Consider the following 27,692-nt stretch of genomic DNA (forward strand, 5'->3'; position numbering starts at 1 on the left):
GTGCAGCAGCAACCACAGCCTCCCAGACACTGTTCAGAGAGGTGTACTGTTTTCCCTCCTTGTAAATCTCACATTTGATGATGGACCACAGGTTCTCAATGGGGTTCAGATCAGGTGAACAAGGAGGCCATGTCATTAGATTTTCTTCTTTTATACCCTTTCTTGCCAGCCACGCTGTGGAGTACTTGGATGCGTGTGATGGAGCATTGTCCTGCATGAAAATCATGTTTTTCTTGAAGGATGCAGACTTCTTCCTGTACCACTGCTTGAAGAAGGTGTCTTCCAGAAACTGGCAGTAGGACTGGGAGTTGAGCTTGACTCCATCCTCAACCCGAAAAGGCCCCACAAGCTCATCTTTGATGATACCAGCCCAAACCAGTACTCCACCTCCACCTTGCTGGCGTCTGAGTCGGACTGGAGCTCTCTGCCCTTTACCAATCCAGCCACGGGCCCATCCATCTGGCCCATCAAGACTCACTCTCATTTCATCAGTCCATAAAACCTTAGAAAAATCAGTCTTGAGATATTTCTTAGCCCAGTCTTGACGTTTCAGCTTGTGTGTCTTGTTCAGTGGTGGTTGTCTTTCAGCCTTTCTTACCTTGGCCATGTCTCTGAGTATTGCACACCTTGTGCTTTTGGGCACTCCAGTGATGTTGCAGCTCTGAAATATGGCCAAACTGGTGGCAAGTGGCATCTTGGCAGCTGCACGCTTGACTTTTCTCAGTTCATGGGCAGTTATTTTGCGCCTTGGTTTTTCCACACGCTTCTTGCGACCCTGTTGACTATTTTGAATGAAACGCTTGATTGTTCGATGATCACGCTTCAGAAGCTTTGCAATTTAAGAGTGCTGCATCCCTCTGCAAGATATCTCACTATTTTTGACTTTTCTGAGCCTGTCAAGTCCTTCTTTTGACCCATTTTGCCAAAGGAAAGGAGGTTGCCTAATAATTATGCACACCTGATATAGGGTGTTGATGTCATTAGACCACACCCCTTCTCATTACATAGATGCACATCACCTAATATGCTTAATTGGTAGTAGGCTTTCGAGCCTATACAGCTTGGAGTAGGACAACATGCATAAAGAGGATGATGTGGTCAAAATACTCATTTGCCTAATAATTCTGCACTCCCTGTATATATATATATATATACTGCAAAAAATGCAAATTTTCTGATAATTAAAAAAGTTATAATTTTATTTTTTTTAAAAAAACAAAACAGTGCTTTTCAAAGTCAGATTAATTTATCAATAAAACCCTTTACAATTTTAACTGTATGATTTTGCAATTATTACTAGAGCACTTTCATTTATAAGAACTAAACAGAACTTAGAATCCCTATGGGATGTTATGCACTTGAGGTGCCTACTTGTACTTGATGGTTCTGAACCCATCTAGAAGGACAATCTAGCCTCACAATACCAGGCAAGTCTACTCTAAGCAATTCTCTTTCCTAGCAATTTATTTTTAAAGGGACCCAAAAAAAACACAAACATTTTCTTCTGTGATTCAGACAGAGCAAACTTTTTAAAAAAATGTTTCAAATTTACTTCTATTATCAAATTTGCTTTGTTGTCATTGTACTCTCTGTTAAAGAGATACTTAAATAGGTAGTGTGCATGTCTGGAGCACCACATGGCAGAAAATAGTGCTGCCATCTAGTACTCTTGCAAATGAGTAACATTTTTGCAAAACTGCTGCCATATAGTGCTGCAGACACGTGCACACTCCAGAGATTATTGCCCTGCTTTTCACAAGGTATACCAAGAGAACAAAGTAAATTTGATAATAGAAGCAAATTGGAAATTTGTTTAAAATGTCATGCTTTGTCTGAATCATAAAAGAAAAAAAAATGGGTTTCATGTCCCTTTAAATATACTCTTAGACAAACAGACACATAGTGCTCGATCTATCAAGCCCTTCGCCCATCTACGACTCAAGAGAACCTGCAGTCTGTATTTATCAAGCAGCGATCATGAGACTGCAGCTTCCTAAACTCTTCTTCACCTCTTAGGTGGAGAATTTAAATCTCCCCAGGGAGAATGACAGCTTCTGCCTGCGCATGATTGGCTGTGGGTGGGCAGGGGGCGGCATTGCATTGGAATTCTGTCCGCCAGGGACGATCTATGGCAGACAGGTGCGCATATGTACGCCCCTGTCTGCTGTAGCTTAATAAATCGAGCCCATAGAGAGACAGACAGATGAATGGTTAATCATAAAGACTTCTAAGCTTTAGTATGGGTTAATTACTTACCTTCATATACCCAATCAGGTATTCCATTTAAAATTTTATTTTCCTCCCCGTTTGAGGTTATAGCAACATCCAGGCCATTTGGTTCTTCTCTAACATGAATATTATTATCCCATACATAAGCCTATAGATTAAATTGGGAATAATGTAAGTATGAATTCAAACACAATAATACATAGAAAATGTTACCATTTACTATATGAAAAGGAAAGAAAATTACCCAAATGATGAAGAGAGCAGTAAGTTGGTTTTGAAAATGGATGGAAGAAAATAATTGATGTAAGAAGAAGGAATGTGATAATAAAGGGTTGATAAAGATAATATTTTACACTGGAGAGATAAATAATAGGTACACTGGGTGGAATATAACTATGTGATGATGATAGAGATGAGACTGGTGCTGATGATAATGATGACAATGGAAGAATGGAGGGTAAACTTAGGGTCTGATTATAACAATAGATGATGGATAAGAAAGGATACATGAATGTTTGATCATAACAACAGGCAAATAAACATTCTGACATTCTAATGGATGACTAAAACATAGAATTGATGGACTATGAAAAAAGGATACATACTTTTAATTGTATAAAAAAACATTTTAAAATGTATTAAAATGTATTTTTCTTGATTAAATAAATATTCTAGTTTTCTAAAAAAAATATTTTGGTTTTATAGTTTGGTTTTATACTTATTGGCCACTGATACATCTTGGATTAGTTGCATGCTTTAATTTTGTTTCAATTTTTCCATGCAAAAACAAAAAAATGTTTAAAGTTCTTTCATATGCAAGATAGAAAGGTTGGTTTTTCATTTCATTTAGATGAATCGTGATGATAACAGATGGTTAACAGTGACGGATGTGTCAATATGAAAGATGGGTGATGTGTAGATAACACTGGATGCATATTAATGTTAATAATAATAATACTACTGATTTACAAATGTTCTAAAAATGACTAGCTAAAGTGCATTGCTATAAAACATTTTTAATATAACTATAGTACCTTAATATTTATTGGTGTTAATTATAGAGAGACATTTTATTTCTGCTCTAAAATGAGTGATATACAATATGAGCGCTAATTGTTAGGGATAGAAATGTCTGCTTATACAAAATGTACCTACAGACAGTGCAAGCTAAATTATCTATTAACAGAAAACATAATTTATGTAAGAACTTACCTGATAAATTAATTTTTTTCATATTGGCAAGAGTCTATGAGCTAGTGACGTATGGGATATACAATCCTTCCAGGAGGGGCAAAGTTTCCCAAACCTCAAAATGCCTATAAATACACCCCCACCACATACACAACTCAGTTTAACGAATAGCCAAGTAGTGGGGTGATAACATAAGGAGTAAAAAGAGCATACGAAAAGAGGAACTGGAAATATAATTGTGCTTTTATATAAAAATCATAACCACCATAAAAAGGGTGGGCCTCAAGGACTTTGGCAAGCCTGAAGAGCCCTGAATATAAAATATTGATTGGTAACCTCGCCTCTTGAGGATTCCAAACCCCTTGTGCTGTCAGAGACCCCCACACAGCTCCCCAACCTGTGATACTTGCATCTGTTGAAATCAAAGTCCAGGAAGGACGAACAAAGGAGGCCCCTTGAACAATAAGGTGATGGTTTAACCACTAAGTCAGAGAGAGTTGAGTGTTGGGATTTAAGAATATCAATTGTGATATCTGAGTATAACCCCTGCACCATTGATTCAGCATGCAAAGCTGCAGAGGTCTCATATGGAAATGAGCAAAGGGGATCGCTTCCGATGCTGCAGTCATGAGACCTAAAACTTCCATGCACATAGCCACTGAAGGGAATGATCGAGACTGAAGGTTTCGACAGGCAGAAACCAATTTCATTTGTCTCTTGTCTGTTAAAGACAGAGTCCTGGACACTGAATCTATCTGGAAACCTAAAAAGGTGAACCTTGTCTGAGGAATCAATAAACTCTTTGGAAAATTGATCCTTCAACCATGTCTTTGAAGAAACAACACAAGCTGATTCGTGTGAGATTCTGCTAAATGAAAAGATTGAGCCAGTACCAAGATATCGTCCAAATAAGCAAACACTGCAATACCCTGTTCTCTAATTACAGATAGAAGGGCACCTAGAACCTTGGAAAAGATTCTTGGAGCTGTTGCTAGACCAAATGGAAGAGCGACAAATTGGTAATGCTTGTCTAGAAAAGAGAATCTCAGAAACCGATAGAGGTCTGGATGAATCGGAATGTGAAGATATGCATCCTTTAAGTCTATTGTGGGCATATAATGACCTTGCTGAACAAAAGGCAGAATAGTCCTTATAGTCATCTTGAAAGTTGGGACCCTTACAAAGTGATTAATAAATTTCAGATCCAGATCTGGTCTGAATAAATTTTCCTTCTTCGGGACAATGAATAGATTTGAATAAAAACCCAAACCCTGGGAGGCGGAGCTTGGCCGCGCTGGTAGATGGCCGCTTTAGCTTAGAGCTCCTGCTACTTGTCTAGGCCCTTTATATTAAATCAGACAATGTGGATTTCCTAGACCGCTCAAATCAGCAAAAAAGGCAGTGGGGAACACCTACCCTAACATCTGGAGGTGAAAAGGGGTGAGAGCTGAATTTATCGAAGTATCTGGCCTGATCACAGATAACGGACTGCACGCGGCAATAAACAGAGAATACTTCCCGCTGCCCCAGCACTAACCTCACACCTCCCGGCCATAAGAACAGACATCAGGGAGGACCGAGCCGCAATCACATAGCAAAGGGAACACAGTGTAAGTCAGTACAGCACCTCTGGCTGAGGGGAAACACACGGGCTGCAAGCGACGATCAGTGGGGCGCACTGCCCATCGTCCCAACACTATCTACTCACCCCCAGGCTGCAAGCGTAGTTAACAACGAGCTCACAATACACGCTCGTGGCGGAGAGCATCCAACCTCAGCCAGCATAAGAAGGGAGGTACCGGGAACCAGCAGTAAGTTGCAGTCAAGACACACGGGCTGCAGCCATCACAAAGTAAGACCGGAAATACCGGTCAGGCCCAAAGCAAACTACACTAAACATACAGGGGTAAAAGAGACACTTCCATACATAAAGTGTCACGGGCAACATAGCACGAGTTATCTGACAGAGACAATACCCTACCTAATCACGGAACAAGATAAGAGAGTCATCATTTGGCTATAAAGCTGTACTACACGTGCTGCCTGCTATCCTCCATATAATTCACTAACACTGCCATCCCCCCTGCAGCACTACTCCTGCACGAAGAATCAAAGGAGACAGATAGGCCTTACCAATAAGGTTTAGCGGATGGCTCAGCTGGGACCCATAGAATAAAATACACTGTGGACACTTTTTAACAACAAAGGGCAAATTCACAACCCCCAGCATGTATATTTAACTTGCCATAACTCTGTGAGAACCAAAAGTAGCCACCTCAGTGCAGAGAGTGGGAGACAATACACTCTAGTGGGGACAATTGCCTGTAATGCCCCAAAAGAAGAACACTACAGGGGAAAAAAACCCCAAACCCCAAACATGAACCACTATCTTAAACCTACAGACCCCCTCAACGTTGACTCAATGACAACACAGCCAGACACGAGACAAGGTGCCCCTACACGGACACAGGAAATGCCTATACTGCCCCCATCCTATGTCACCAAAGAGGACCTGATGTCACTATCATCCAAAGCTGACATTAAGGGGGTCATGGAGGAAGTTAAAAGTCTCTTCAGTGAGCTCCGTAAAGACATCACAGATCTATCATGAAGGGTTACCAGTGTGGAACAAACTCACGATAACTTCATGGAGGAAATGAAAGACACCTCATCCACAGCGCAATACAACACCGACATGATACACAGCTTAATGGACAAAGTGGAAGACCTGGATAACCGCGGCATACACTCTATGAAAGACGGACAGGGACAAACAAGACAGGATAGTTACAGTATTGCACAAATCTTCCATACCTACTATGACAGGTTATATAACCTTAAAAAAGGAGAGACAGGTAACCATATACAGGATAAACAAGAATACCTGAGACATACAAAATTACCAACTTTGACCGCGGAAGAATCTGATTCTTTAGATACCCCCCTAACACAAAAAGAAATAGCAGATACAATAGCAGCCCTCCCGGCGGGAAAGAGCCCAGGCCCTGATGGTCTGAGTAACAAATATTATAAGACCTTTCTCCCGTTACTTCTGCCCTACCTACAAAAGCTGCTCAATGAATTGCCCGATACCGGCCATTTACCAAAGTCTATGTTGTCAGCATACATAACAATCCTGCTGAAACCCGGGAAACCCCCAGACAAACCAGAGAGCTATAGACCTATCTCTCTCCTTAACAGTGACATTAAAATTCTAGCAAAGGTCTTAGCAACCCGCATCAACAAATATCTACCACAACTGATATCCACCGATCAGGTGGGATTTGTCCCTGGCAGAGAAGCCAGGGACAATACTTTAAAAATCTTTCATCTCATGGCTTTCTCTAAAGCTCAGTCTATCCCTCTCGCTCTGCTGTCCACAGACGCAGAGAAAGCTTTTGATAGGGTGGACTGGGCTTTCTTGCGGGAATCTATGGTCGTAATGGGATTCGGGGATAAGTTTTTGAGGACCATCTTTGCCTTATACTCACACCCTAACGCACAAATTAAAGTCAACGGCATACTTTCTGAGCCATTCCATATTGAAAATGGAACTATGCAGGGGTGCCCGCTTTCTCCTGCATTATTTGCCATCACCATAGAGGCACTGGCAAGTAATATCAGACACAACACTGAGATAAAGGGTATACTGACAGGCCCCATTGAAAACAAGTTAGCCATGTATGCGGATGACTTGTTACTCACCATAACTGATGTGGAATCATCCATCCCCGCCGTTTTAGCAAAATTTGTGAGGTATGGATTGGTCTCTAATTTCCTACTCAATCTCACAAAATCAGAAATCTTGGGCATCTCCCTAACCCCAGAAATGCAGTCCTGGCTCAGGGACCACTCCCCATTCCTGCAGAGGAATGGGTCATTGAAATATCTGGGAATCCACATTTCGGGAAATCACTTAGAGGTCTTTGAGGCCAACTATGTGCTCTTGAAAAAGGAGATAGCCGGGGACTTTTCTGAATGGAAAAACAAGTCCATCTCCTGGCTCGGCAGAGTCGGGGTCATGAAAATGAACGTCCTGCCGAGAATATTATATTTACTCCAGGCCGCCCCTATAGCCCTCCCACGCCCTTTTATTCCCTCTTTACCAGCTTTAATTGAGGAATACATATGGAAGGGCGTGAGACCGAGGATTAATAGACAAACACTGTACCTACCGAGAGAGCAGGGAGGACTGGGTATACCTCACATCCAATCTTACAGACGGGCTGTCCTGCTTCAGAGGGTAGTAGAATGGTGCCAACCTTTAGCGGACAAGGCCTGGAAATGGGTAGGTTCATACTCCATTAATAGGACTAATCCAGCCACTCTGTTCTGGACTGACAGAAAACACAGACCAAACGATATATCCAGACTACCACTGTTAGAGGAACTGCTTAACGAATGGGACAAAATAATCGCCACAGAATCACACATTTCCACCAGTTATGCACCTCTCACACCTATTTACGATAACCACGACTTGCCTCTGCACATGACAACGGTGGCGGGCCCCCCGACCACCCCCCTGAATTGTATAGGCAACTTATTGACTCAAGGGAGACTTAAAACACAGCAGGAACTAAGCGATGACCATCCCGCATTAGCAAACTCTTGGTTTGCATACTCCCAAATAATACACTATATCAGCTCCCATAAATCCAAACACCTTTTCGGTAGAAACTTGACAAAATTTGAACAGTTATGTTTGTCCCCCATGGAAATTAGACATGTGATCTCGATTATTTACAAACTCTTTTTGATACCATCTGATGACGCCCTGCCTCAATACACCACACAATAGCATAGGGAATTAGGATATACCTTCACTACTGAAGAATGGAAACACATGTTTCTTCTGGGAAAAGGGGTGTCCATTTCAGCACGCACACAGGAATCCCATTACAAACTACTGAGCAGGTGGTACCTCACTCCATATAGATTGAAAAAGATTTACCCTAACACCTCAGGAAAATGCTGGAGAGGGTGCGGTCTGGAGGGTAACATGGCCCATGTGTGGTGGGACTGCCCACTGCTAAACTCCTTCTGGGAGGAGGTATGGAAAGAAATTAGCTTGATCACTGATCTAACAATCCCTAAATCCCCAGAAATATTACTACTACACCTTCCATTCAAATTTCAGAATCAGGCACAAAAAGCACTACTTGTACTTCTTCTTTCATGTGCCAAAATCTTGATCCCCCTTCACTGGAAGTCCACCTGAATACCTACACTACCAGAGTGGAAGTTAAAAGTAAATACCACATTGCAACTAGAAAGATACCACTATCTCCTATCTGGTCAGTTGGGCACACATGAGATGATGTTGGAGATGTGGTCAAGAGGGGAACACAACAACAGTCCAAGTTAAAAAAGTCTTTCCACAGATTATATGTCGCTGGGGGGGGGGAGAGGGGATCTGACTGGGGCCCGCCCTGAAATATTTGAAACATCTGAATTAGACGAAATATATGACATATTTGAAACATTGGCTTCTTTGATGTAAGACTTGAATTATTGCTATGAGTCGTGTTTTCTTTTTTTTTTTTTTTGCTGTGTACTGACTCCCTTTTCAGGTATGCAAGGTAGAATGCCTTGCATATATCGTTATGTTTAAGATCATTAGAGCATCATTGTTATTTCTGTATTTTGCTTATGAGAATAAGTGTTTTGGTTGCGGATGGCAATATATACGTTACGAATGGGTTATATTGGTCATTTATCTAACAGGAACTCAAGAAAAACTGTAATATGAAACTGTGACACAGACGCTCCTGGAATCTAACCAGAGACTTACAGTTATCTATATTTTGCCACACATAGCTAATCTATGTTAAAAATGTTTGTTTATAACTGTGCATATTCCCATAACTCTTTGTAACAATCTGGGAAACATTGCATCTTTTTCTTTATGTTTAATAAACATTTTAAAATCTAAAAAAAAAAAAAAAAAAAAAAAAAAAAACCCAAACCCTGTTCCAGAAGTGGAACTGGTACAATTTCCCCTGAAAGCTCCAGATATGAAACACATTTCAGAAAAGCCTGAGCTTTCACAGGATTTGTTGGAACTTTAGAGAGAAAAAACCTTTTCACAGGAGGTCTTATTCTGAAACCTATTTGATACCCTTGAGAGACAATATTCTGAATCCAATGATTCTGAACGGAACCTGTGTTAGAATATGTATGTAAACTGTAAACGTGAATGTACTAATCTTCTATTTTGTCCTTAGTCGTGTATATTTACTTATTTTAAAATTGCTATTGCCCATTCTCAATATTCATATTTACATTTTATTGTGAATGCGCAATCATAACCCCAATACTCATATTTCATAATATTGCGATCACGATTTTGCATTTGCAATATTCATATTTCACAATATTGTGATTGTTGTGATGTTCCGCTTGTAATATTCTCTTTTTCACAAAATTGCAATGGCACGATCATGTTTTAGTTATAATTTTGTGATTGCACTGTAAACGTATAGTCGTGTACTATATACACGTTAGTTACAGTGTGCAATAAAATAAAGTAAAATGCACGTCTAAGGACAAAATAGAAGATTAGTACATTCACGTTTGCAGTTTACATACATATTCTAACATTATATTGTTGATATGACTAAGACTATATAATTTATTATTTTTCAATGCTATATTAAAACATTTGAAAAATATATCATTGGACTTTGTATGTTTCAAATTTTATACTTTGTTTCTTTTATTTCAGAAATGTATTTTGTGACTGAAAGAAGGAAATTTTTCATTTATAGTTATTTCTCTTCACCTTGCTTTATATTGTGTGCTGTACATTATACAACCTGTCTCACTATATTCTATTTCAAAGTTATTTTCTATGCATTGATTATGGTATTATTTTAATTGGTGGGTTATTCTAGAATTCCTGATTTTCTTCATTTTTTTCTAGGGGAAAACTAGTTGTAGATTTTATACATTAACAACTACTAGTAACAGCAATTTGTTTTTCTTATGTAAAATATGCATATAGACACACACACAAAGAAGTGAATGTGTAAAACAGCTTTAACTTTGCCTAAAGCTTGTAAATTATATACAATGCATTATGAAGGGAATTCTCTATTGCTCCTGAAGATTTGAAGTAGAAAGCTGTATAACTCCTTAGTCCCAATATTCCCTGTAATAAGAGCTACAGTCGGGGGCGGAACTACCAGTGAAGCAGAGGTTAAAACTGCCCCAGCAGCACAACAAAAAAATCCCAATTTTTTTTTACACATTTTTTTTCCACGTTTTTTTTTTTAGAATTTCTTGCCCTCCCATGCCTCTGCCCCCACAGAGATCTTCTCCTTCATTTGCCTGTGCTGTGCGGCTGTGTGACTGACTTTCCTGACAGTTTTAAATCTTAGCATTGCCGTGGGTTACCATGGCAACACTCTGAAACATTTCCTGCTGAGTGGGAAAGAAGTAGCTGTCTGAGTGTCTGCGTGAATGCAGTAACTAACAGCCTAGTGAGTGAGCTCAGTGAAATGGAACTGTCTGGAGGGATGGGATGGCAACACCGCACTATTCTCCTATTCATGACATACCAGAGATCCGGACGGGTGTTGGCGGTAGGCCGGTAGCTGTTTCAGAACTTGCAGAAGACAAATTTACTGTGCAAGTAAAGTCCCCGGCTGGGTGTGTGAGTGACACTAGTAGCAATGCATCAAGATGGCAGACAGAGCCTAGCGACTCCCCTGTACACAGCCAATCAGCCCAGCGCACAGCCCATCGGATGGCCCATCTGCAGAGACAGCTACAAACTCTAGAGCTTATCGGTCAAGGTCAGTATCTATTCTTATCTCTCACTTAGGAAGCAGGATTCAGGCCTACCGGCATCCTCACCCCCACCCTGCAGCTCTTTCAGCTGTCACTGCGGCGATGCTAAACACTGCAACCCTCACTCTGCTAAGCAAAGTAGTAAGGTACCACAGCTCCCTCTGGTCACTCTGCCTTTAAGAACACAACTGTAATATTTGTATCTTTCACCAACTCATTGTCTTAATTCTGTTGGTAGTTGCATATGGGCTACACTCTTCTTTATTTTTCCCAATTTTCTGCATGTGCATCATTACTATACAGGCACAAGGTCAATTAAAAAGGCTGCCATTATATTTCAGTTTACCTCTTATAGCAAATAAATAAAACTTGCCCTAAGGAATAAATGCTTTACTGCCCTCAACCATGGACTTTAGATGGATAGTAACATCATGTGTGTAAAATATATATATATAGTATTCCTATTTGTATATATGTGTGTGTGTGTAAATAAATATATATATATATATATATATATATATATATATATATATATACATACAGTATATATATATATTCACATATAATTATAACATATAAAGGCTATAAAGTAAAGGGACATGAAACCCATTTTTCTTCTGTTTCTATACAGATAGTGCATACAATTTTAAACAACTATACTTATATTATCAAATTTGCTTCTTTCTCTTTGTATCCTTTGTTTAAGAAGCAGCAATGCACTACTGTGAGCTCGATGAACACATTGGGTAAGCCAATGACAATAGGCATATATGCACAGCCACCAATCAACACATAGGTCCCAGTAGTGTACTGCTGCTGCTTCTGAGCCTTTTCAATAAAGGATACCAAGAAAACAAATCAAATTAGATAATAGATGTAAATTAGAAATGCGTTTAAAATGGCATGTTCTATCTTAAACATGAAAGTTTAATTTTGACATTATTTTTTGTTGTTACACAGACACCTTTATCAAATGTGGTAGATGCTGACACAAAAAAAGTGATACCAACATTCCAAACAACTTCACTTTTTTTTTTTACTGTGTTAAATGTTGAAAAAGTAAATAAATAAGTATATGTATCAAATTCCCATTTTATTTTTTGGGGGGTGGTGGTGGGGGGGCCCTTCTTATATTCTTGTACCAGGGCCCTATGGTTTCTAGTTACGCCTCTGGCCACAGTTGCTGATGCTGAACTGTATTAATTGCTTCAGTAAATGATGCTTACAGAATATATACAAAGTAGCCAGTGTGTATATTGTGTGTGCCATTTTAGAGCAGGCATATGGAAACTACAGTCAAATCTACTTTAAACTTGTCCTGCTTAGTATAATGCTATTTAAAATTAAAAATGTAATACTCTTTAAAATATATAGAAATCAAATCCCAATTCTCTTTAAACCTGTAATGAAAATTATTGCCTATCTAATCCTTTCAGATATGCACAATTCTCTTCTACAGACAATGGTCCGTTTTGCAACCCTATCCTATATTTTACCATTGACAGTGAAATAAAATAAATAATTAAGCAAGTAAATAAGTAAATAATGGTATATAAATTATATAATGTTCAAATTTCAACATGTGACAATCATTATATGTTTATAAATGACAACCAGCTCACACAAGGATAGTGTCTGTAAACACCAGAATAAACTAATCCAATATCACAGCTAGACCAATTTAGGTAGCCAATGCTTATAATTAAAGAGACATTAAATGCTTTGAGTTTGTTACATAAAATGCTTAATTATGCAAAGTAAACAACTTTGTAATTCATTCTTATGGTTTACTTTGCTTCATTTTCCTGTAATTTAAGTCTGAAATTTGTGGATTTTCCAGTCCTGAAAACTAAGTACATAGAAGGCGTTTCAAGTCTAATATTGCCACGTGTCTCCCTAACCCTAATTTGCAATATTGTTATCTTATAATTTCTGCTGAAGCCATACAATATAGATTTTGTTAACAGAATGGGAGTGTCAAGACCTGTCTTCTGCAGACTGTGTAGTTTGACCATTGGAAAACAATTGCAGAAAACAAGGTGTTAATTTCTTCTAATAACACCTAGAATCTTCTGGTATTTTAATCTACTGGAAGACAGCAGACAAAATGTTGTAATTACGAGACGTTTTCTGTCCATTTTATACACATATATGTCTGGTAGCACTGAGGAGGTAAAACAACCTATCCATGTATGAACATATAATATTTTGCTTGAATTTATATATACAGATGGAACTTCCAATTTAGATTCTATTAGAAAGTATAACTCTAAAAATCTTAAAAGCAGCTAGTGATTTGTTAATGACATTGTTAAGTTATACTTAATATAATTGATCTTATTGACTATATAACACAACATAAAATCATCACTAAGAGAATGAATGCTTGAATATAGTTTAATTTGTGCAGATAACTAACATTTTCAGAGCACATAAATAGAATAACTTACCAATTTATGACCAACAGGGGACCAAGTTATATACTGAATACTGGGAGGGAGCACATTTGTGGTTATCAACTCCCTATAAATATAAAATAATATGTTTTCTTTAGAAACATCTAGAATGCTTTGCCCTGTAAAGTAAATTTGAATATTCAGTCTTGGACCATTATTGCTAAACATTTGTCTGTCTGTAAGCTGATGTTAAATTATTTCAGTACAAAAAAACTATGGCCACCATTTCTAATTCATTTCAAATCTAATAAATAAATTAATATTTTATAACTAGTGAAACCAATTTTTTTTTTTATGAGTATTTGGGAGCAGTTTAATTAGACAAGGTGGGGTCTAAATGTGATATATAATTTAAAATATTTTATTGATAAAAAATATATCACTAGTTAGGAGGTTAAATTAAAGCAAGACTGTCCATCATTTATCTTCAAGGAGACATATGAAGACATGCTAGATTCTTGTAAAGTCAATGTTTGAGAAAATCTAAGTGCCCAGCGCTTTAGGATAAACTTGCACTTAAAGGGATATAAAACAGTGCTCCTTTATTAAAAAAAAAAGTAACAATATAAATTAGCAGACTGTGTTAAAAACAGCTTACTTGTTTTATTGCAAAATTAGCACTCAGTGTAGCCCCACCATGCTGCTAGATAAGGGAGATACAATTACATAATTTAAGTTCTACTGTCACATAATTTTTGCAGCAAAGATGTCCTCTACTGAGCATGGGCAAAAAACTGACCGCAGCTATGGTAGATGTGTCCTAGCAACACTTCAAAGGAAAAGCCACTCCTTTGCCTTCGTGTAGAGGCAGGGAAAGGAAGTAATGGACCCTTCACAAATTAATTAATTTAAGCTGTAATTGTGGGTGATGCAATTTTATTAACTAATAAAACCAAAGTAATTATAAAGTAAATATATTAAATATATTAATATTTTATTATAATGTTTTATACAATTATTAAATAAAGAAACTTACTGTCTTTCAACATTATATATATGATAAGATGCTTTGAAGGAGTGTCTCCACACCTAAAAAGCAATAATAAAAAGCATAAGCAATAGTTTTTAGTGAAATATTAAATATCTTTATATTTTTTTTTTTGTTTAAATAATTTTTATTGATTTTTTGGGAAAAAACATGGACATATAATGAACAACAAACATAAACCAATAATTGTTTTTCAATTACAGTAAGGTATTATAATATCTTAGTGATCATTTCTTTCCCTTATTTGAGGAAAGCAAAAAGCAAATTAAAAATAAGTTCTTTGGGTAATAGGGAGAGAGGTGGGCAGAGGACGGGTATGGAGAGGGCTAGGACAGATAATAATAGGGATTAGTAAAAAGTAAAAAGGTATGTAACAAGAGGGGGGGGAATATAGGGGACGAGAGGGAGAGAGGGTGGTTAAAGGGACATGAAACCCAATTTTTTTCTTTCATGATTTAGAAAGAGCATGTCATTTTAAACAACTTTCTAATTTATGTCTATTATCTAATTTGCTTCATTCTCTTGATATCACTTGCTGAAAAGCATATCTAGATATGCTCAGTAGCTGCTGATTGGTTGCTGCACATAAAGGCCTTGTGTGATTGGCTCACACATGTACATTGCTATTTCTTCAACAAAGGATATCTAAACAATTGAGCAAATTAGATAATAGAAGTAAATTGGAAAGTTGTTTAAAATTGTATGCCCTATCTGAATCATGAAAGTTTAATTTTGACTAGATTGTCCCTTTAAGGAGGGATATGGAAAGGGTTAGAGAGTGTAGCAAAAGAAATCAGTCGGGTGATAAACAGTAAAAATAAAGGAATACAGATATACAAGGGTACATAATGTCATGGTAAAATACAATATAATGTAATTTCCTTGCGCTTGTCTTTTTTTTTTTAGGTATAACCTGGATAAATAATTAGACAGCAAAAATCAGCGAACATTCTCCAGCTACCTTGAGTCTTTGTTGTGTCTTAAAGTGAGAAGGGGGAGGGAGGTCTGAGGGGGAGTAGGAGAGGGGATCGGGCAGGTGACTGTAAGGGATAGGAGGAAGTAGACCAACATAAGAATATGTAAAAATAAATTATAGAATAATATAGTTTATTATAGTGTGGTTCCATGTAAATCCTTTGCAATTAATCCTTGCAAAGAATAAGATACATACTTCGAAGAATTATGGAGCCTGTGGTATTTAGCAGTGAAGAAGGGTCGGTTATTTAGAGTCATGGTGTTCTTTGTTCCCATAGGAAAATTATATCTAGTATAAAATCTCTCTTTCCTATAAAACAATAATGTCTCTTCTCTAAAGCTAGTATGTGTGTGACTTCTGATACCCAGTGTTCATAGGTAGGGGGGTGAGCTTGTTTCCAATACCGAGGGACAACGCGTCTAGCGCAAGTTAACATCAGTTGAAGGAGTTTCCTTCGGTAAACACATTCCAATCTAGGGATTTGGTTTAGCAAGATCATGGTTGCCGAAAGGGATATCTGTGTGTTTAATGTAAGATTGATGCTACGCTCGATTTGAGCCCAGTAAGTGGACATTTTATTACAGGACCACCATATGTGGGAAAGTGTGCCCACTTCCCCACATCGTCTCCAGCAGCTCGAGTTAGCTCCTGGATATATTTCATTCAATTTTTGAGGTGTAAGATACCAGCGCGAGATGATCTTATAATTAAGTTCGGTCAGAATGAGTGAGGAGGAGGAGGAGTGGACTGTGTTAAAACATTTTAGCCAGGTGTCTTTTGGGAGCTGAACTCGAAGTTCAGTTTCCCATTTGGTGGTATATGAGGGTAGTTTGACTGTGTGTATAGCTCTTAAGAGTTTATGTGTGAGGGAGAGAAGGGATTTCTGAGTGTCTTTTGTATTGCATAGCTTCTCAAATGGGGTAAGTGGACGGAGGCAATCATTTTTATGAGGGTTATCCATAATTGCTTGGCGTATTTGGAGGTAGGGAAACCAACAGTGGAAGGGAGAGCCTAATGATTCCCTTAAGGCAATTCTATCTCTTATTTGGGAGTTTTCTGTGAGTAAAAATATAGGCATATTTTTCAGGGAAGAATCTTCTGGTTCAAATTTGAACTGGTGTTGGGATAAAAAAAGGGTGTTATTTAACAAAGGAGTCATTGGAGAGATTGGGGTAGAGAGAGTGTTTGGATTTCGAATAAGAGAGTCCCATATGGTTAAGGTAGTTTTTATGCATTCATTAGCCTTAGTTATGGGGGGTCTGGATGATTTAGGGAGCCAACAAAGATCTCGCATCCCGCTTAAGCCAAGGGAGGCAGCTTCCATTTGGATCCATAGTTTGGAGGAGGGGTTGGGAGACCATGAGACTATTCGTGTTAAATGAGTCGCCCTGTGATACTGAAATAAATTTGGGGCATTTAGGCCACCTTCCTCCCTGCTTAAATACATAGAATTCTTTGACACCCTTGGTTTTTTGTAAGCCCAAATAAAAGAATCTAGCATCTTTTGTTGCGTACGAAGGTAGTGTCTCGGTAATGATATTGGTAGAGCTTGGAATATGTATAGATATTTAGGGAGTATCATCATCTTTATTGTGTTTATGCGGCCTATCCAGGAAAGGTGTCCTTGTTTATGCCATGTATGTAATAGGGAGAAGACATGAGTTTGAAGTGTAATATAGTTCTCTTGGAATAAATTTTTAGGGTTCTTTGGTATATTTAGTCCTAGGTATCTAAGGGTATTTACGACAGGGAAGGGAGTTTTATGTAAAATATAGTCCATTTCCATTGAGTTTATGTGGATGGGGATAATACTTGACTTATTCATGTTAATTGAATAGTTGGAAAATTGTTTATAATTCTCCAGATCTCTTATCAGGGCTGGAATGGAGGTTAGTGGTGCCTGCAGAGTGAAGATGATGTCGTCTGCAAACAGGAGACATGTTTGTTGAATGTTACCTACCTTAATTCCCAAAATATTTGGATTGTTTCTGATTTGAATAGCTAGGATTTCTACCATGAGAGCGAATAGAAGAGGGGATAACGGACAACCTTGCCTAGTGCCATTAGAGATAGGGAAGGATTGAGATATTATGTCATTAACCTTAATAATGGCTCGAGGGTTGTGATATAAGGCTTGTACTCTGGACAAAAATATGTCTGAGAGGCCGAATTTCGACAGGACCGACCACATAAAATGCCAGTCGACCCTGTCGAAGGCCTTCTCAGCATCAGTAGACAGCAGCACTAGGGGGCTTGTTTGTTCTTGTGAGGTTAATAATGTATGTATGAGTCTAGTGGTATTGTCTTTTGCTTCACGGCCACTAACGAATCCCACCTGATCAGGGTGGATGACCTTCGGTAGGACTCGGGCAAGACGATTAGCTAAAATCTTAGCATATATTTTAATATCCACATTTAAGAGAGAAATCGGTCTATAGTTGCTAACAAGATCTCTGGGTTTATCTGGTTTCGGAATTACTGTTATCATAGCATTTAGAAGAGATTGGGGGAATGTAAGACCCTGGTCTATAGAGAGAAATAGCTCTTGTAAATGTGGGGCAAGATTACCTATTAATAACTGGTAAAATTTGGTTGTAAGGCCATCTGGACCTGGTGATTTTCCATTGGACATGGATTTAATCGTATTGACCACTTCTAGTAAAGAGATGGGGGAGTCTAGCATAGACACGTCTTCTTCAGGGATAGAGGGAATATCTATAGAGTCTAAATACGTTTGTAGCTTGTCTCTACTCCCCTGATCATTTGTGTTGTTTATGTTGTAAAGTGAGGTGTAGTATGTAACGAAGCTGTCAGCTATATCTTTGTTTTTAGTGCAAACTACTCCTGTGCTTTGTTTAATGGATTGAATATGAGAGGAAAGCCTCTTTTTTTTTAAAGATCTGGCTAACATTTTTCCAGCTTTGTTTGATTCAGCATAGAATTTAGCTTTTGTTGTCAGGGCACGCATATGTGCATTTTCTACCAGGAATTTGTTAAGGTTTTCCCTAGCTTCCATGACTGCGGATAATTTTTGTGGGGATTTTGGGTCTTTTTTATGTATAGCTTCACTTTTCTCTAGAGAGTTAGACAAGGTGTCGAATTGAGCAGATCTCTGCTTTTTAAGTTTCGCTGTTAGTTGTATGATAACTCCCCTAATATAACATTTGTAGGATTCCCAATTGTTTGCAGTGTTCGTGTCTGCAGATATATTAAATACAAAATATTCGTCTGTAAATTTAATGAGTTGGTCTATGATTTCATTGTCTGTGAGAATATACTCATTTAATCTCCAGTTTAAACTATGGCTAGGTTTACTCGTCCATTTAAAGATAGATTTAACTAGACTATGGTCTGACCATGTAGTGTGTGAGATTTTTGAGTCGACCAAATTCGTCAATGAGGCTTGGTCACAGAATATGTAGTCGAGTCTGGTATAAGATTTTTGCGGGTGAGAGAAAAATGTGTAATCTCTGATGGAGGGGTGTACCGTTCTCCAGGTATCAAACAGCTTCAGTGTGTGGAGAGATGTGTTATTATTCCTAATCTGTGAGTTTCTTAGGTAGGAGTGACCTGTTGAAGTGTCCAGTATAGGGTCCGAAGGGTAATTAAAATCTCCACCTAATATGATTGGGCCTTTGGCAATATCTAGGAGTTTGTTGGTAATTTTTCTGAAAAAACAGGGGGTGGGTCTGATGGGGGCGTATATGTTTGCGAGAGTAATAGGCTTACCATAATAGAGTCCTACTAGTATTAAAATTCTGCCTTCATGATCATTGAATTGTTGTAGTAGGTCAAAAGAAGTATTGCGTCTAAATAGGGTGCATACACCGTTATGTCTGGTCAGGCCTGAGCTAAAGTAGTGTTTATCGTAGTATTTGGATGAGAGTGTAGGCTCATGGTTTCTTTTAAAATGTGTCTCTTGAATCATAATGATATCAAGATTTCTCTTGTAAAAGTCATGGAGAGCAATTGAACGTTTTTCAGCTGATAGGAATCCCTTCACATTTTGGGTGGCTATTGATATTGATCCTTCATGTGGATGGGTAGGCATTGCAAAGGATATGAGCGTGTGTGTCCTCTAAAATAGAGGAACTAGAGATTTGTACAGGGGAACCAATGTATGAAAATGAAATGGAAAATGTATGGTTAAGAGTTTAGTAAGGTGGTATAGAGTAGGGGTAGGAGAATTTAAATTGAATTGGTGGAGGCTTCTGGGCAAGCTGGGCAAATGCCCACTGGTGTATTGTGATGAGCGTGCAGGAGGCACATGGAATGATAAGAGGGTAGCTGGGGAAGGGGGGGGGAAAGAGGGGAGAGGGGATAAGGGGTGTATTATGTGTAAGGTGTCAAATCCGTCCAGATCTAAGCAAAACTTTCATATAAACAGATATCTACATAGCAGCATTGTGAATAGTATAGAATTTTCTATAGAACAGGACATTCTTGTATTTTTGTATCCACTTTAGGGAATCAAGGTGGCATAATTTGCTTCAACAGTGCATATCTTACATTTATAAACTCAGGAAAACAAGTGAATCTAGTGGATATCTCTGTACTATTGTTATCTAAAGCAGTTTTGTTTCGCAAAATAGAGTATGCAGATAATGGATAGGTTAATGTCTAATTAGTTTCTAGGGATTAAGGCATTTAATACATTGAAGATATTTAAGACATTTAAGGGGCTACTATCTCTGTTTGAGATGTGGTAGTAAGTGAGATAGAGAATAAGTGGGGTCTTTATATTCAGTTATGGTTGGGACTATTCCTGTTTTAGCAGTTAACAGCTAGCTTATGGGGTCATTTAACAATTCAATCATAAACTATTATATCGTATTACTGAATATAAACATGACTATTATCATACAATTACATAGGTATATATGTGCAAAGCAAGCGGTCTATGAATAACAAAATAACTGACCAAAACACATCAAAACATGATGAACATCTAGGGACTCCTTCCTCAAAACATAGAACATAAAACATAGAGGAGAGATCCCTTAAGCACATAAAGTCTAGTGTAATATAGCTTGAAGGGTGATTGAAAACAGTTCCGTGGAAACCTGAAATAAAAGGAGAAAAAGTCTACAAACAAACGTTGCATAGTCAGCATAGACAATCACATATAGTTACGTGTCTCCTTCAGGGTGGTTGAACCTCATCTTCCTCGTTACTGGTTTGTCGCCGCTTGTTTAGAGGGATTGTAGTGTCCATCCAGGGTCTTCTTTGCGATTTAGAGGTTTCCTGTTTACTTGATGTAGAGGATTGCACAGTAGAGGTTTGGGGGTCAGGTAGCGGAATCCCCAACTGTTGGCAGAAATGCTCTGCATCCTGCGGGTAAGAGCATTCGATTTTTTTTCCATTTTTAACAGCAATAACTGAAGTTGGGAATCCCCATCTATACTGGATCTTCAAAGCACGCAGATGGGAGGTTAAAAAGGAAAGATCTCTTCTCTTTTGGAGTGTTCTTGCTGATAAGTCTTGGAATATCTGGATTCGGTGACCCTGGAACTGGATAGAAGATTGTTTCCTTGCATAGTTGTAGATAGTCTCCCTATGGTGGAAGTTTTGAAAGTGCACTATAATGTCCCTAGGAGGTAAGTTGTCTGATGGCTTGGGACGTAGGGCTCTATGTGCTCTGTCCAAGATGATGTCAGATAGAGTGCCAGAGTTGTTCTTTACCAGGTCTGCAAAAAAGGACTGTAGATAATCTTGTATCTCATCGTTTTGTATGGTCTCAGGAATTCCCCTGAAGCGTAGATTGCTCCTTCTGGAGCGATTTTCTAAATCATCTAATTTATCCTCTAGGTCTGTCATACGATGATGGTGTTGAAAGGCTTTAGAGGACAGGTTTGCAATCTTCTGAGATGATATGTATTCATGCTCTTCTAGAGTATCAACTCTATAGCATAAGTCCGAAATATCCTTCTTCAAACCTGCGCACTCATTTTTAATGCAAGTTTTAACCTGTTCTATCAGAGCTTCCATAGCGCCATAAGTGATAATATCATCTTTTCCAACATTTGCAGTTGTAGGTTGTAGGTCTGACATGGGATCTGCAGCTTCACAAGAGCTTTCATCATGTGAGCTTAGTGTGGTGTCCAGAGCTTTATTGCTTTTTTGCTTGTCGGCTTGTTTGAAAAAAGAGTTCATGGCTCCCTGGGTTGTTAAAGGCAGTTTTTGAGATTTATCACTTCTGGTTAATTTTCTCTGCGACATCATAGAGGTTTTTGGTAGGTTATAGCAGGTGTTCAGTTATATTTGTTATATAGTAATGATGAGACTAGGTAAATCGGAACACCTCTCCCTGGGGTTTTTGCCCTCACAGAGCGATCTCGGGAAAAGGTGGTGGATTCGACCCACTGCTATTTAGAGCAGTGGGAAGAGGGATAGGAGGGTGTTCTTCTCAGCTAGCTGCTCAGTTTTAGATTTGAGCGTCTGGTGTCCAACCACTGGGAGAACAGAAAACAAGTCACAGCTGCATAAAATTTTTTACTTTTGTCTATAAGGAGATAGACTACATCCGATGTGTGTTGAGATGAGTCAGGGTGTCAGCATGGACTTTGCTGTATAGATCAGTTCGGTTAGCGGCTGCAACCTATGTCTCACAGATAGATATATGATAAGCCTGAGAAACGATGTAAGTTAGGTACTTCAGCCCAAATGCAGCCTTTCAGTTCATGTGTGTGGGCTTAATATGGCATTGAATTACATGCGTATATTAAAGGCAAAAAAAATATCCCCTTTGCTAAATTTCGGCCTTGTGTCATGTGGATAGGGTGGATCTTAAAGTGCTGTCTGCTCCTTATTTTTAGTTAGTAAACTGAACAGCAACTGGTGTGAGCATTGTTGCCTCTTTCATAAAGCTTAACATTTAACCTGTATCCGTTATGTTAGGCGATCCGGATTGGTATGTGGACTTGAGTAGCGGTCTGTGTTACATCTTGACTGTAGCGCGGAGCTTAAAGGCCTCGTGGCGCAGTTGTAGACGGCTCAAATAGTGTCCGTAATAGCATACGGATCGGGACCAAAATCTCAGCAAACGTTCTCTGTATATTCCGATACTTAGTTAGAGGTTTTATATCTCTGTGCCCCGTTGTTGTCTGTGGTTATGAGCTAATTTGCCCAGCCTGCGTGAGGAGCTTCAGTTACATGCGACCATCTTGGTTAGCCGCTCGCTCCGCCTCCTATAAATATCTTTATATTTTATGTAACAAATAAGTACAGTCAAGAAACTAAACAAAATGATGGCTTAGTTGTTAGCTGCTGAAAATAAAATGGTAATAGCCTTTCTATCCAGTATGTATGAGCACAGGAGAGTATTGAAGGGGCAGTGTCCTATTAATGTGTTTCAAATGACTTGTTATACCAGAGTATAAAATGTATGGAAAATTGCTCTTTTTGGTTTATTTTTGTAAATGTAATAACTGTTTCTGTTATCTAAACTACACACCTAATCAAATGGTCTGAGTTTGCAGGGAGAGCAGGCCTCCCTATCCTATATCTCTATACAAACACACTCACAAAGTTATCCTTATCTTATCTCTCACTGTATAAACAATGATTTATATAAATTAAACTGAACATTTAGTACAGCTATACGATACCCACTGGGAGTATTATTTTTTCAGCCCCTTCTTGTTTACATACATTTTCTATAACCATTACTTATGTACTGAAATCACAGCATAAGATGTGGCTAGCTTTAATTAACATTTTAAGCCTAGCTTAAAATCACCCTCAATTGAAAGATGGCTGTGATTGGCTGATGCCTGTCACATGATACAGGGGGCCGGAAAATGGGAGAAAAAATATATTTTTCAGAAAAAAAGATACCACTTCTTTGAAATTCAGAGTAGGTGTTAAATCATTGTCTTTTTATAATGCACTTGTTAATTATGCAATTCTACTGCATTGAGAGGTCCTTTAACAAATATGGTAGTTAATTACAATCCATTAGAAAAACGTATTAAATGATTCTATAGGAATGTAATCGCCCCATAGTCTACCCCATTTTAAGTTAATGTAGCAATTTTACCCTACCCACCTTCTCATTAATACACCATGGGCGTGATCCGATATCGATCGCAGTTTGCGGCGCAAGCGAGGGAACCGGCGTCGCCCGCAGTTTCAGCTCGCAACTCGAGCCATCCCATATAAGTCGCCGTCAGATGCTAACGTGCCGTAAGTCTCACAAACCAGCGATGTCCAGAAATCTGCGTAAGTACAAATTTCTGGCGTCGCCAGTGACTTGCGGCACGTTAGAAACTGCCGGCGCCTATAAAACCTGACTAAAGTTTAAAACACCCGCACTGTCTAACACGCCTCCCTAACATAGCCAGACAAGTCTAACACGCCTCCCTAACATAGCCCGCACTGTCTAAACCTCTATCCGCTATCCCCCCTCACTAGCCTAACAATAAAAAAGCTATTAACCCCTAAACCGCCGCTCCTTTACCCCGCCGCAACCTAATAAAGTTATTAACCCCTAAACCGCCGCCCCCGTACCCCGCCACCAGCTATATTATATCTATAACCCCCTAAAGTGAGCCCCTAACACCGCCGCCATCTATATTAAAATTATTAACCCCTAATGTAAGCCCCTTACACCGCCGCCATCTCTATTAAAATGATTAACCCCTAATTTAATCTACCTACCCCGCCGCCAGCTATATTATCTATATTAACCCTAAGTATATTATAGTTAATATAGGTATTACATTATATATATTAACTATATTAACCCTAATTATATTAGGGTTAATATAGTTAATATAGTTACTATAGTATTTATATTAACTATATTAACTCTATCTAACCCTAACTAAATTTATATTAAATTAATCTAATTCATTTATAAACTAAAATATTCCTATTTAAATCTAAATACTTACCTATAAAATAAACCCTAAGATAGCTACAATATAATTAATAATTACATTGTAGCTATGTTAGGGTTAATATTTATTTTACAGGTAAATTGTTAATTATTTTAACTAGGTATAATAGATATTAAATAGTTATTAACTATTTAATATCTACCTAGTTAAAATAATTACCCAATTACCTGTAAAATAAATCCTAACCTAAGTTACAAATACACCTACACTATCAATAAATTTAATAAACTACAAACATCTATCTAAAAATACAATTAAATTAACTAAACTAAATTACAAAAAAAAACAAACACTAAATTACAAAAAATAAAAAAAAGATTACAAGATATTTAAGCTAATTACACCTATTCTAAGCCCCCTAATAAAATAATAAACCCCCAAAATAAAAAAAAATCCCTGCCCTATTCTAAATTCAACAAATTTCAAAGCTCTTTACCTTACCAGCCCTTAAAAGGGCCTTTTGTGGGGCATGCCCCAAAGAATTCAGCTCTTTTGCGTACAACAAATACAATACCCCCCCCCCATTACAACCCACCACCCACATACCCCTATTCTAAACCCACCCAAACCCCCCTTAAAAAAGCCTAACACTACCCCCCTGAAGATCTCCCTACCTTGTCTTCACCACACCGGGCCGAACTCCTGATCCGATCCGGGCGATGTCTTCCTCCAAGCGGCAAAGAAGAATTCTTCCTCCGGCGATGTCATCCTCCAAGCGGCAAAGAAGAATTCTTCCTCCGGCGACGTCTTCCTCCAAGCGGCAGCAAAGTCTTCATTCTTCCGGCGGCATCTTCAATATTCTTTCTTCGCTCCGCCGCCGCGGAGCATCCATCCCGGCCGACTGCTGAACTTGGAATGAGGTACCTTTAAATGACGTCATCCAAGATGGCGTCCGCCGAATTCCGATTGGCTGATAGGATTCTATCAGCCAATCGGAATTAAGTTAAAAAAATCTGATTGGCTGATTGAATCAGCCAATCAGATTCAAGTTCAATCCGATTGGCTGATCCAATCAGCCAATCAGATTGAGCTCGCATTCTATTGGCTGTTCCGATCAGCCAATAGAATGCGAGCTCAATCTGATTGGCTGATTGGATCAGCCAATCGGATTGAACTTGAATCTGATTGGCTGATTCAATCAGCCAATCAGATTTTTTTAACTTAATTCCGATTGGCTGATAGAATCCTATCAGCCAATCGGAATTCGGCGGACGCCATCTTGGATGACGTCATTTAAAGGTACCTCATTCCAAGTTCAGCAGTCGGCCTGGATGGATGCTCCACGGCGGCGGAGCGAAGAAAGAAGATTGAAGATGCCGCCGGAAGAATGAAGACTTTGCTGCCGCTTGGAGGAAGACGTCGCCGGAGGAAGAATTCTTCTTTGCCGCTTGGAGGATGACATCGCCGGAGGAAGAATTCTTCTTTGCCGCTTGGAGGATGACATCGCCGGAGGAAGAATTCTTCTTTGCCGCTTGGAGGAAGACATCGCCCGGATCGGATCAGGAGTTCGGCCCGGTGTGGTGAAGACAAGGTAGGGAGATCTTCAGGGGGGTAGTGTTAGGCTTTTTTAAGGGGGGTTTGGGTGGGTTTAGAATAGGGGTATGTGGGTGGTGGGTTGTAATGGGGGGGGGGTATTGTATTTGTTGTATGCAAAAGAGCTGAATTCTTTGGGGCATGCCCCACAAAAGGCCCTTTTAAGGGCTGGTAAGGTAAAGAGCTTTGAAATTTGTTGAATTTAGAATAGGGCAGGGAATTTTTTTTATTTTGGGGGTTTATTATTTTATTAGGGGGCTTAGAATAGGTGTAATTAGCTTAAATATCTTGTAATCTTTTTTTTATTTTTTGTAATTTAGTGTTTGTTTTTTTTTGTAATTTAGTTTAGTTAATTTAATTGTATTTTTAGATAGATGTTTGTAGTTTATTAAATTTATTGATAGTGTAGGTGTATTTGTAACTTAGGTTAGGATTTATTTTACAGGTAATTGGGTAATTATTTTAACTAGGTAGATATTAAATAGTTAATAACTATTTAATATCTATTATACCTAGTTAAAATAATTAACAATTTACCTGTAAAATAAATATTAACCCTAACATAGCTACAATGTAATTATTAATTATATTGTAGCTATCTTAGGGTTTATTTTATAGGTAAGTATTTAGATTTAAATAGGAATATTTTAGTTTATAAATGAATTAGATTAATTTAATATAAATTTAGTTAGGGGTGTTAGGGTTAGATAGAGTTAATATAGTTAATATAAATACTATAGTAACTATATTAACTATATTAACCCTAATATAATTAGGGTTAATATAGTTAATATATATAATGTAATAACTATATTAACTATAATATACTTAGGGTTAATATAGATAATATAGCTGGCGGCGGGGTAGGTAGATTAAATTAGGGGTTAATCATTTTAATAGAGATGGCGGCGGTGTAAGGGGCTTACATTAGGGGTTAATAATATTAATATAGCTGGCGGCGGTATAGGGGGATTAGATTAGGGGTTAATAATTTTTATATAGGTGGCGGCGGTGTAAGGGGTCAGATTAGGGGATAGATAAGGTAGATGGCGGCGGTTTTAGAGGCTCACAGTAGGGGGTTAGTTTATGTAGATGGCGGCAGGGTCCGGGAGCGGCGGTTTAGGGGGTAATAACTTTATTAGGGATTTCGGGGGGGGGGGATCGCGGTTGACAGGGAGATAGACATTGCGCATGCGTTAGGTGTTAGGTTTATTTTCTAGTTAGTTTAGGGAGTTACGGGGCTCCAATAGTCAGCGTAAGGCTTCTTACGGCTGCTTTTTGTGGCGAGGTGAAAATGGAGTAAGTTTTCTCCATTTTCGCCACGTAAGTCCTTACGCTGCATATTGGATACCAAACTGCGCGGGTTTGGTATACCTGCCTATGGCCCAAAAAACTGCGGGCGACGGCAGAAATATACGCGCGTAACTTCTAGGTTACGCCGTATATGTGATACCAAACCCGCGCAAATATTGGCGTCGCCGGCTTTTGCGGGCGACGATTTATATCAGATCGACCCCCATTTATTTATTGGGTAGAAATTATTTATCAGGCCTTTTTGTCAGAACAGGTCTTTGGGGTTAATCACAATCCTTTAGAAAACATATAAAATGATTTATCTATATTTT

At 38.5% G+C, this 27,692-nt stretch overlaps 1 protein-coding gene across 2 annotated transcripts in view; it reads right to left on the reverse strand.

Annotated features, from left to right (window-relative positions):
• Positions 1-27,692, reverse strand: part of LOC128645391 (dipeptidyl peptidase 4-like) — a 226,516-nt gene that overhangs the window by 84,033 nt on the left and 114,791 nt on the right. The window contains exons 6-8 of one of the 2 annotated variants that reach the window (XM_053698367.1): positions 14,647-14,699; positions 13,665-13,737; positions 2,257-2,377 (exon numbers count right to left, since the gene is read on the reverse strand). In XM_053698367.1, the coding sequence (XP_053554342.1) occupies positions 2,257-2,377; positions 13,665-13,737; positions 14,647-14,699 (247 nt within the window). The remainder of the gene's footprint in view (positions 1-2,256; positions 2,378-13,664; positions 13,738-14,646; positions 14,700-27,692) is intronic. The other variant, XM_053698368.1, reaches the window with a different exon arrangement.

Source organism: Bombina bombina, chromosome 1 (genome assembly GCF_027579735.1).
Source record: "Bombina bombina isolate aBomBom1 chromosome 1, aBomBom1.pri, whole genome shotgun sequence".
Lineage (NCBI taxonomy): Eukaryota > Metazoa > Chordata > Amphibia > Anura > Bombinatoridae > Bombina > Bombina bombina.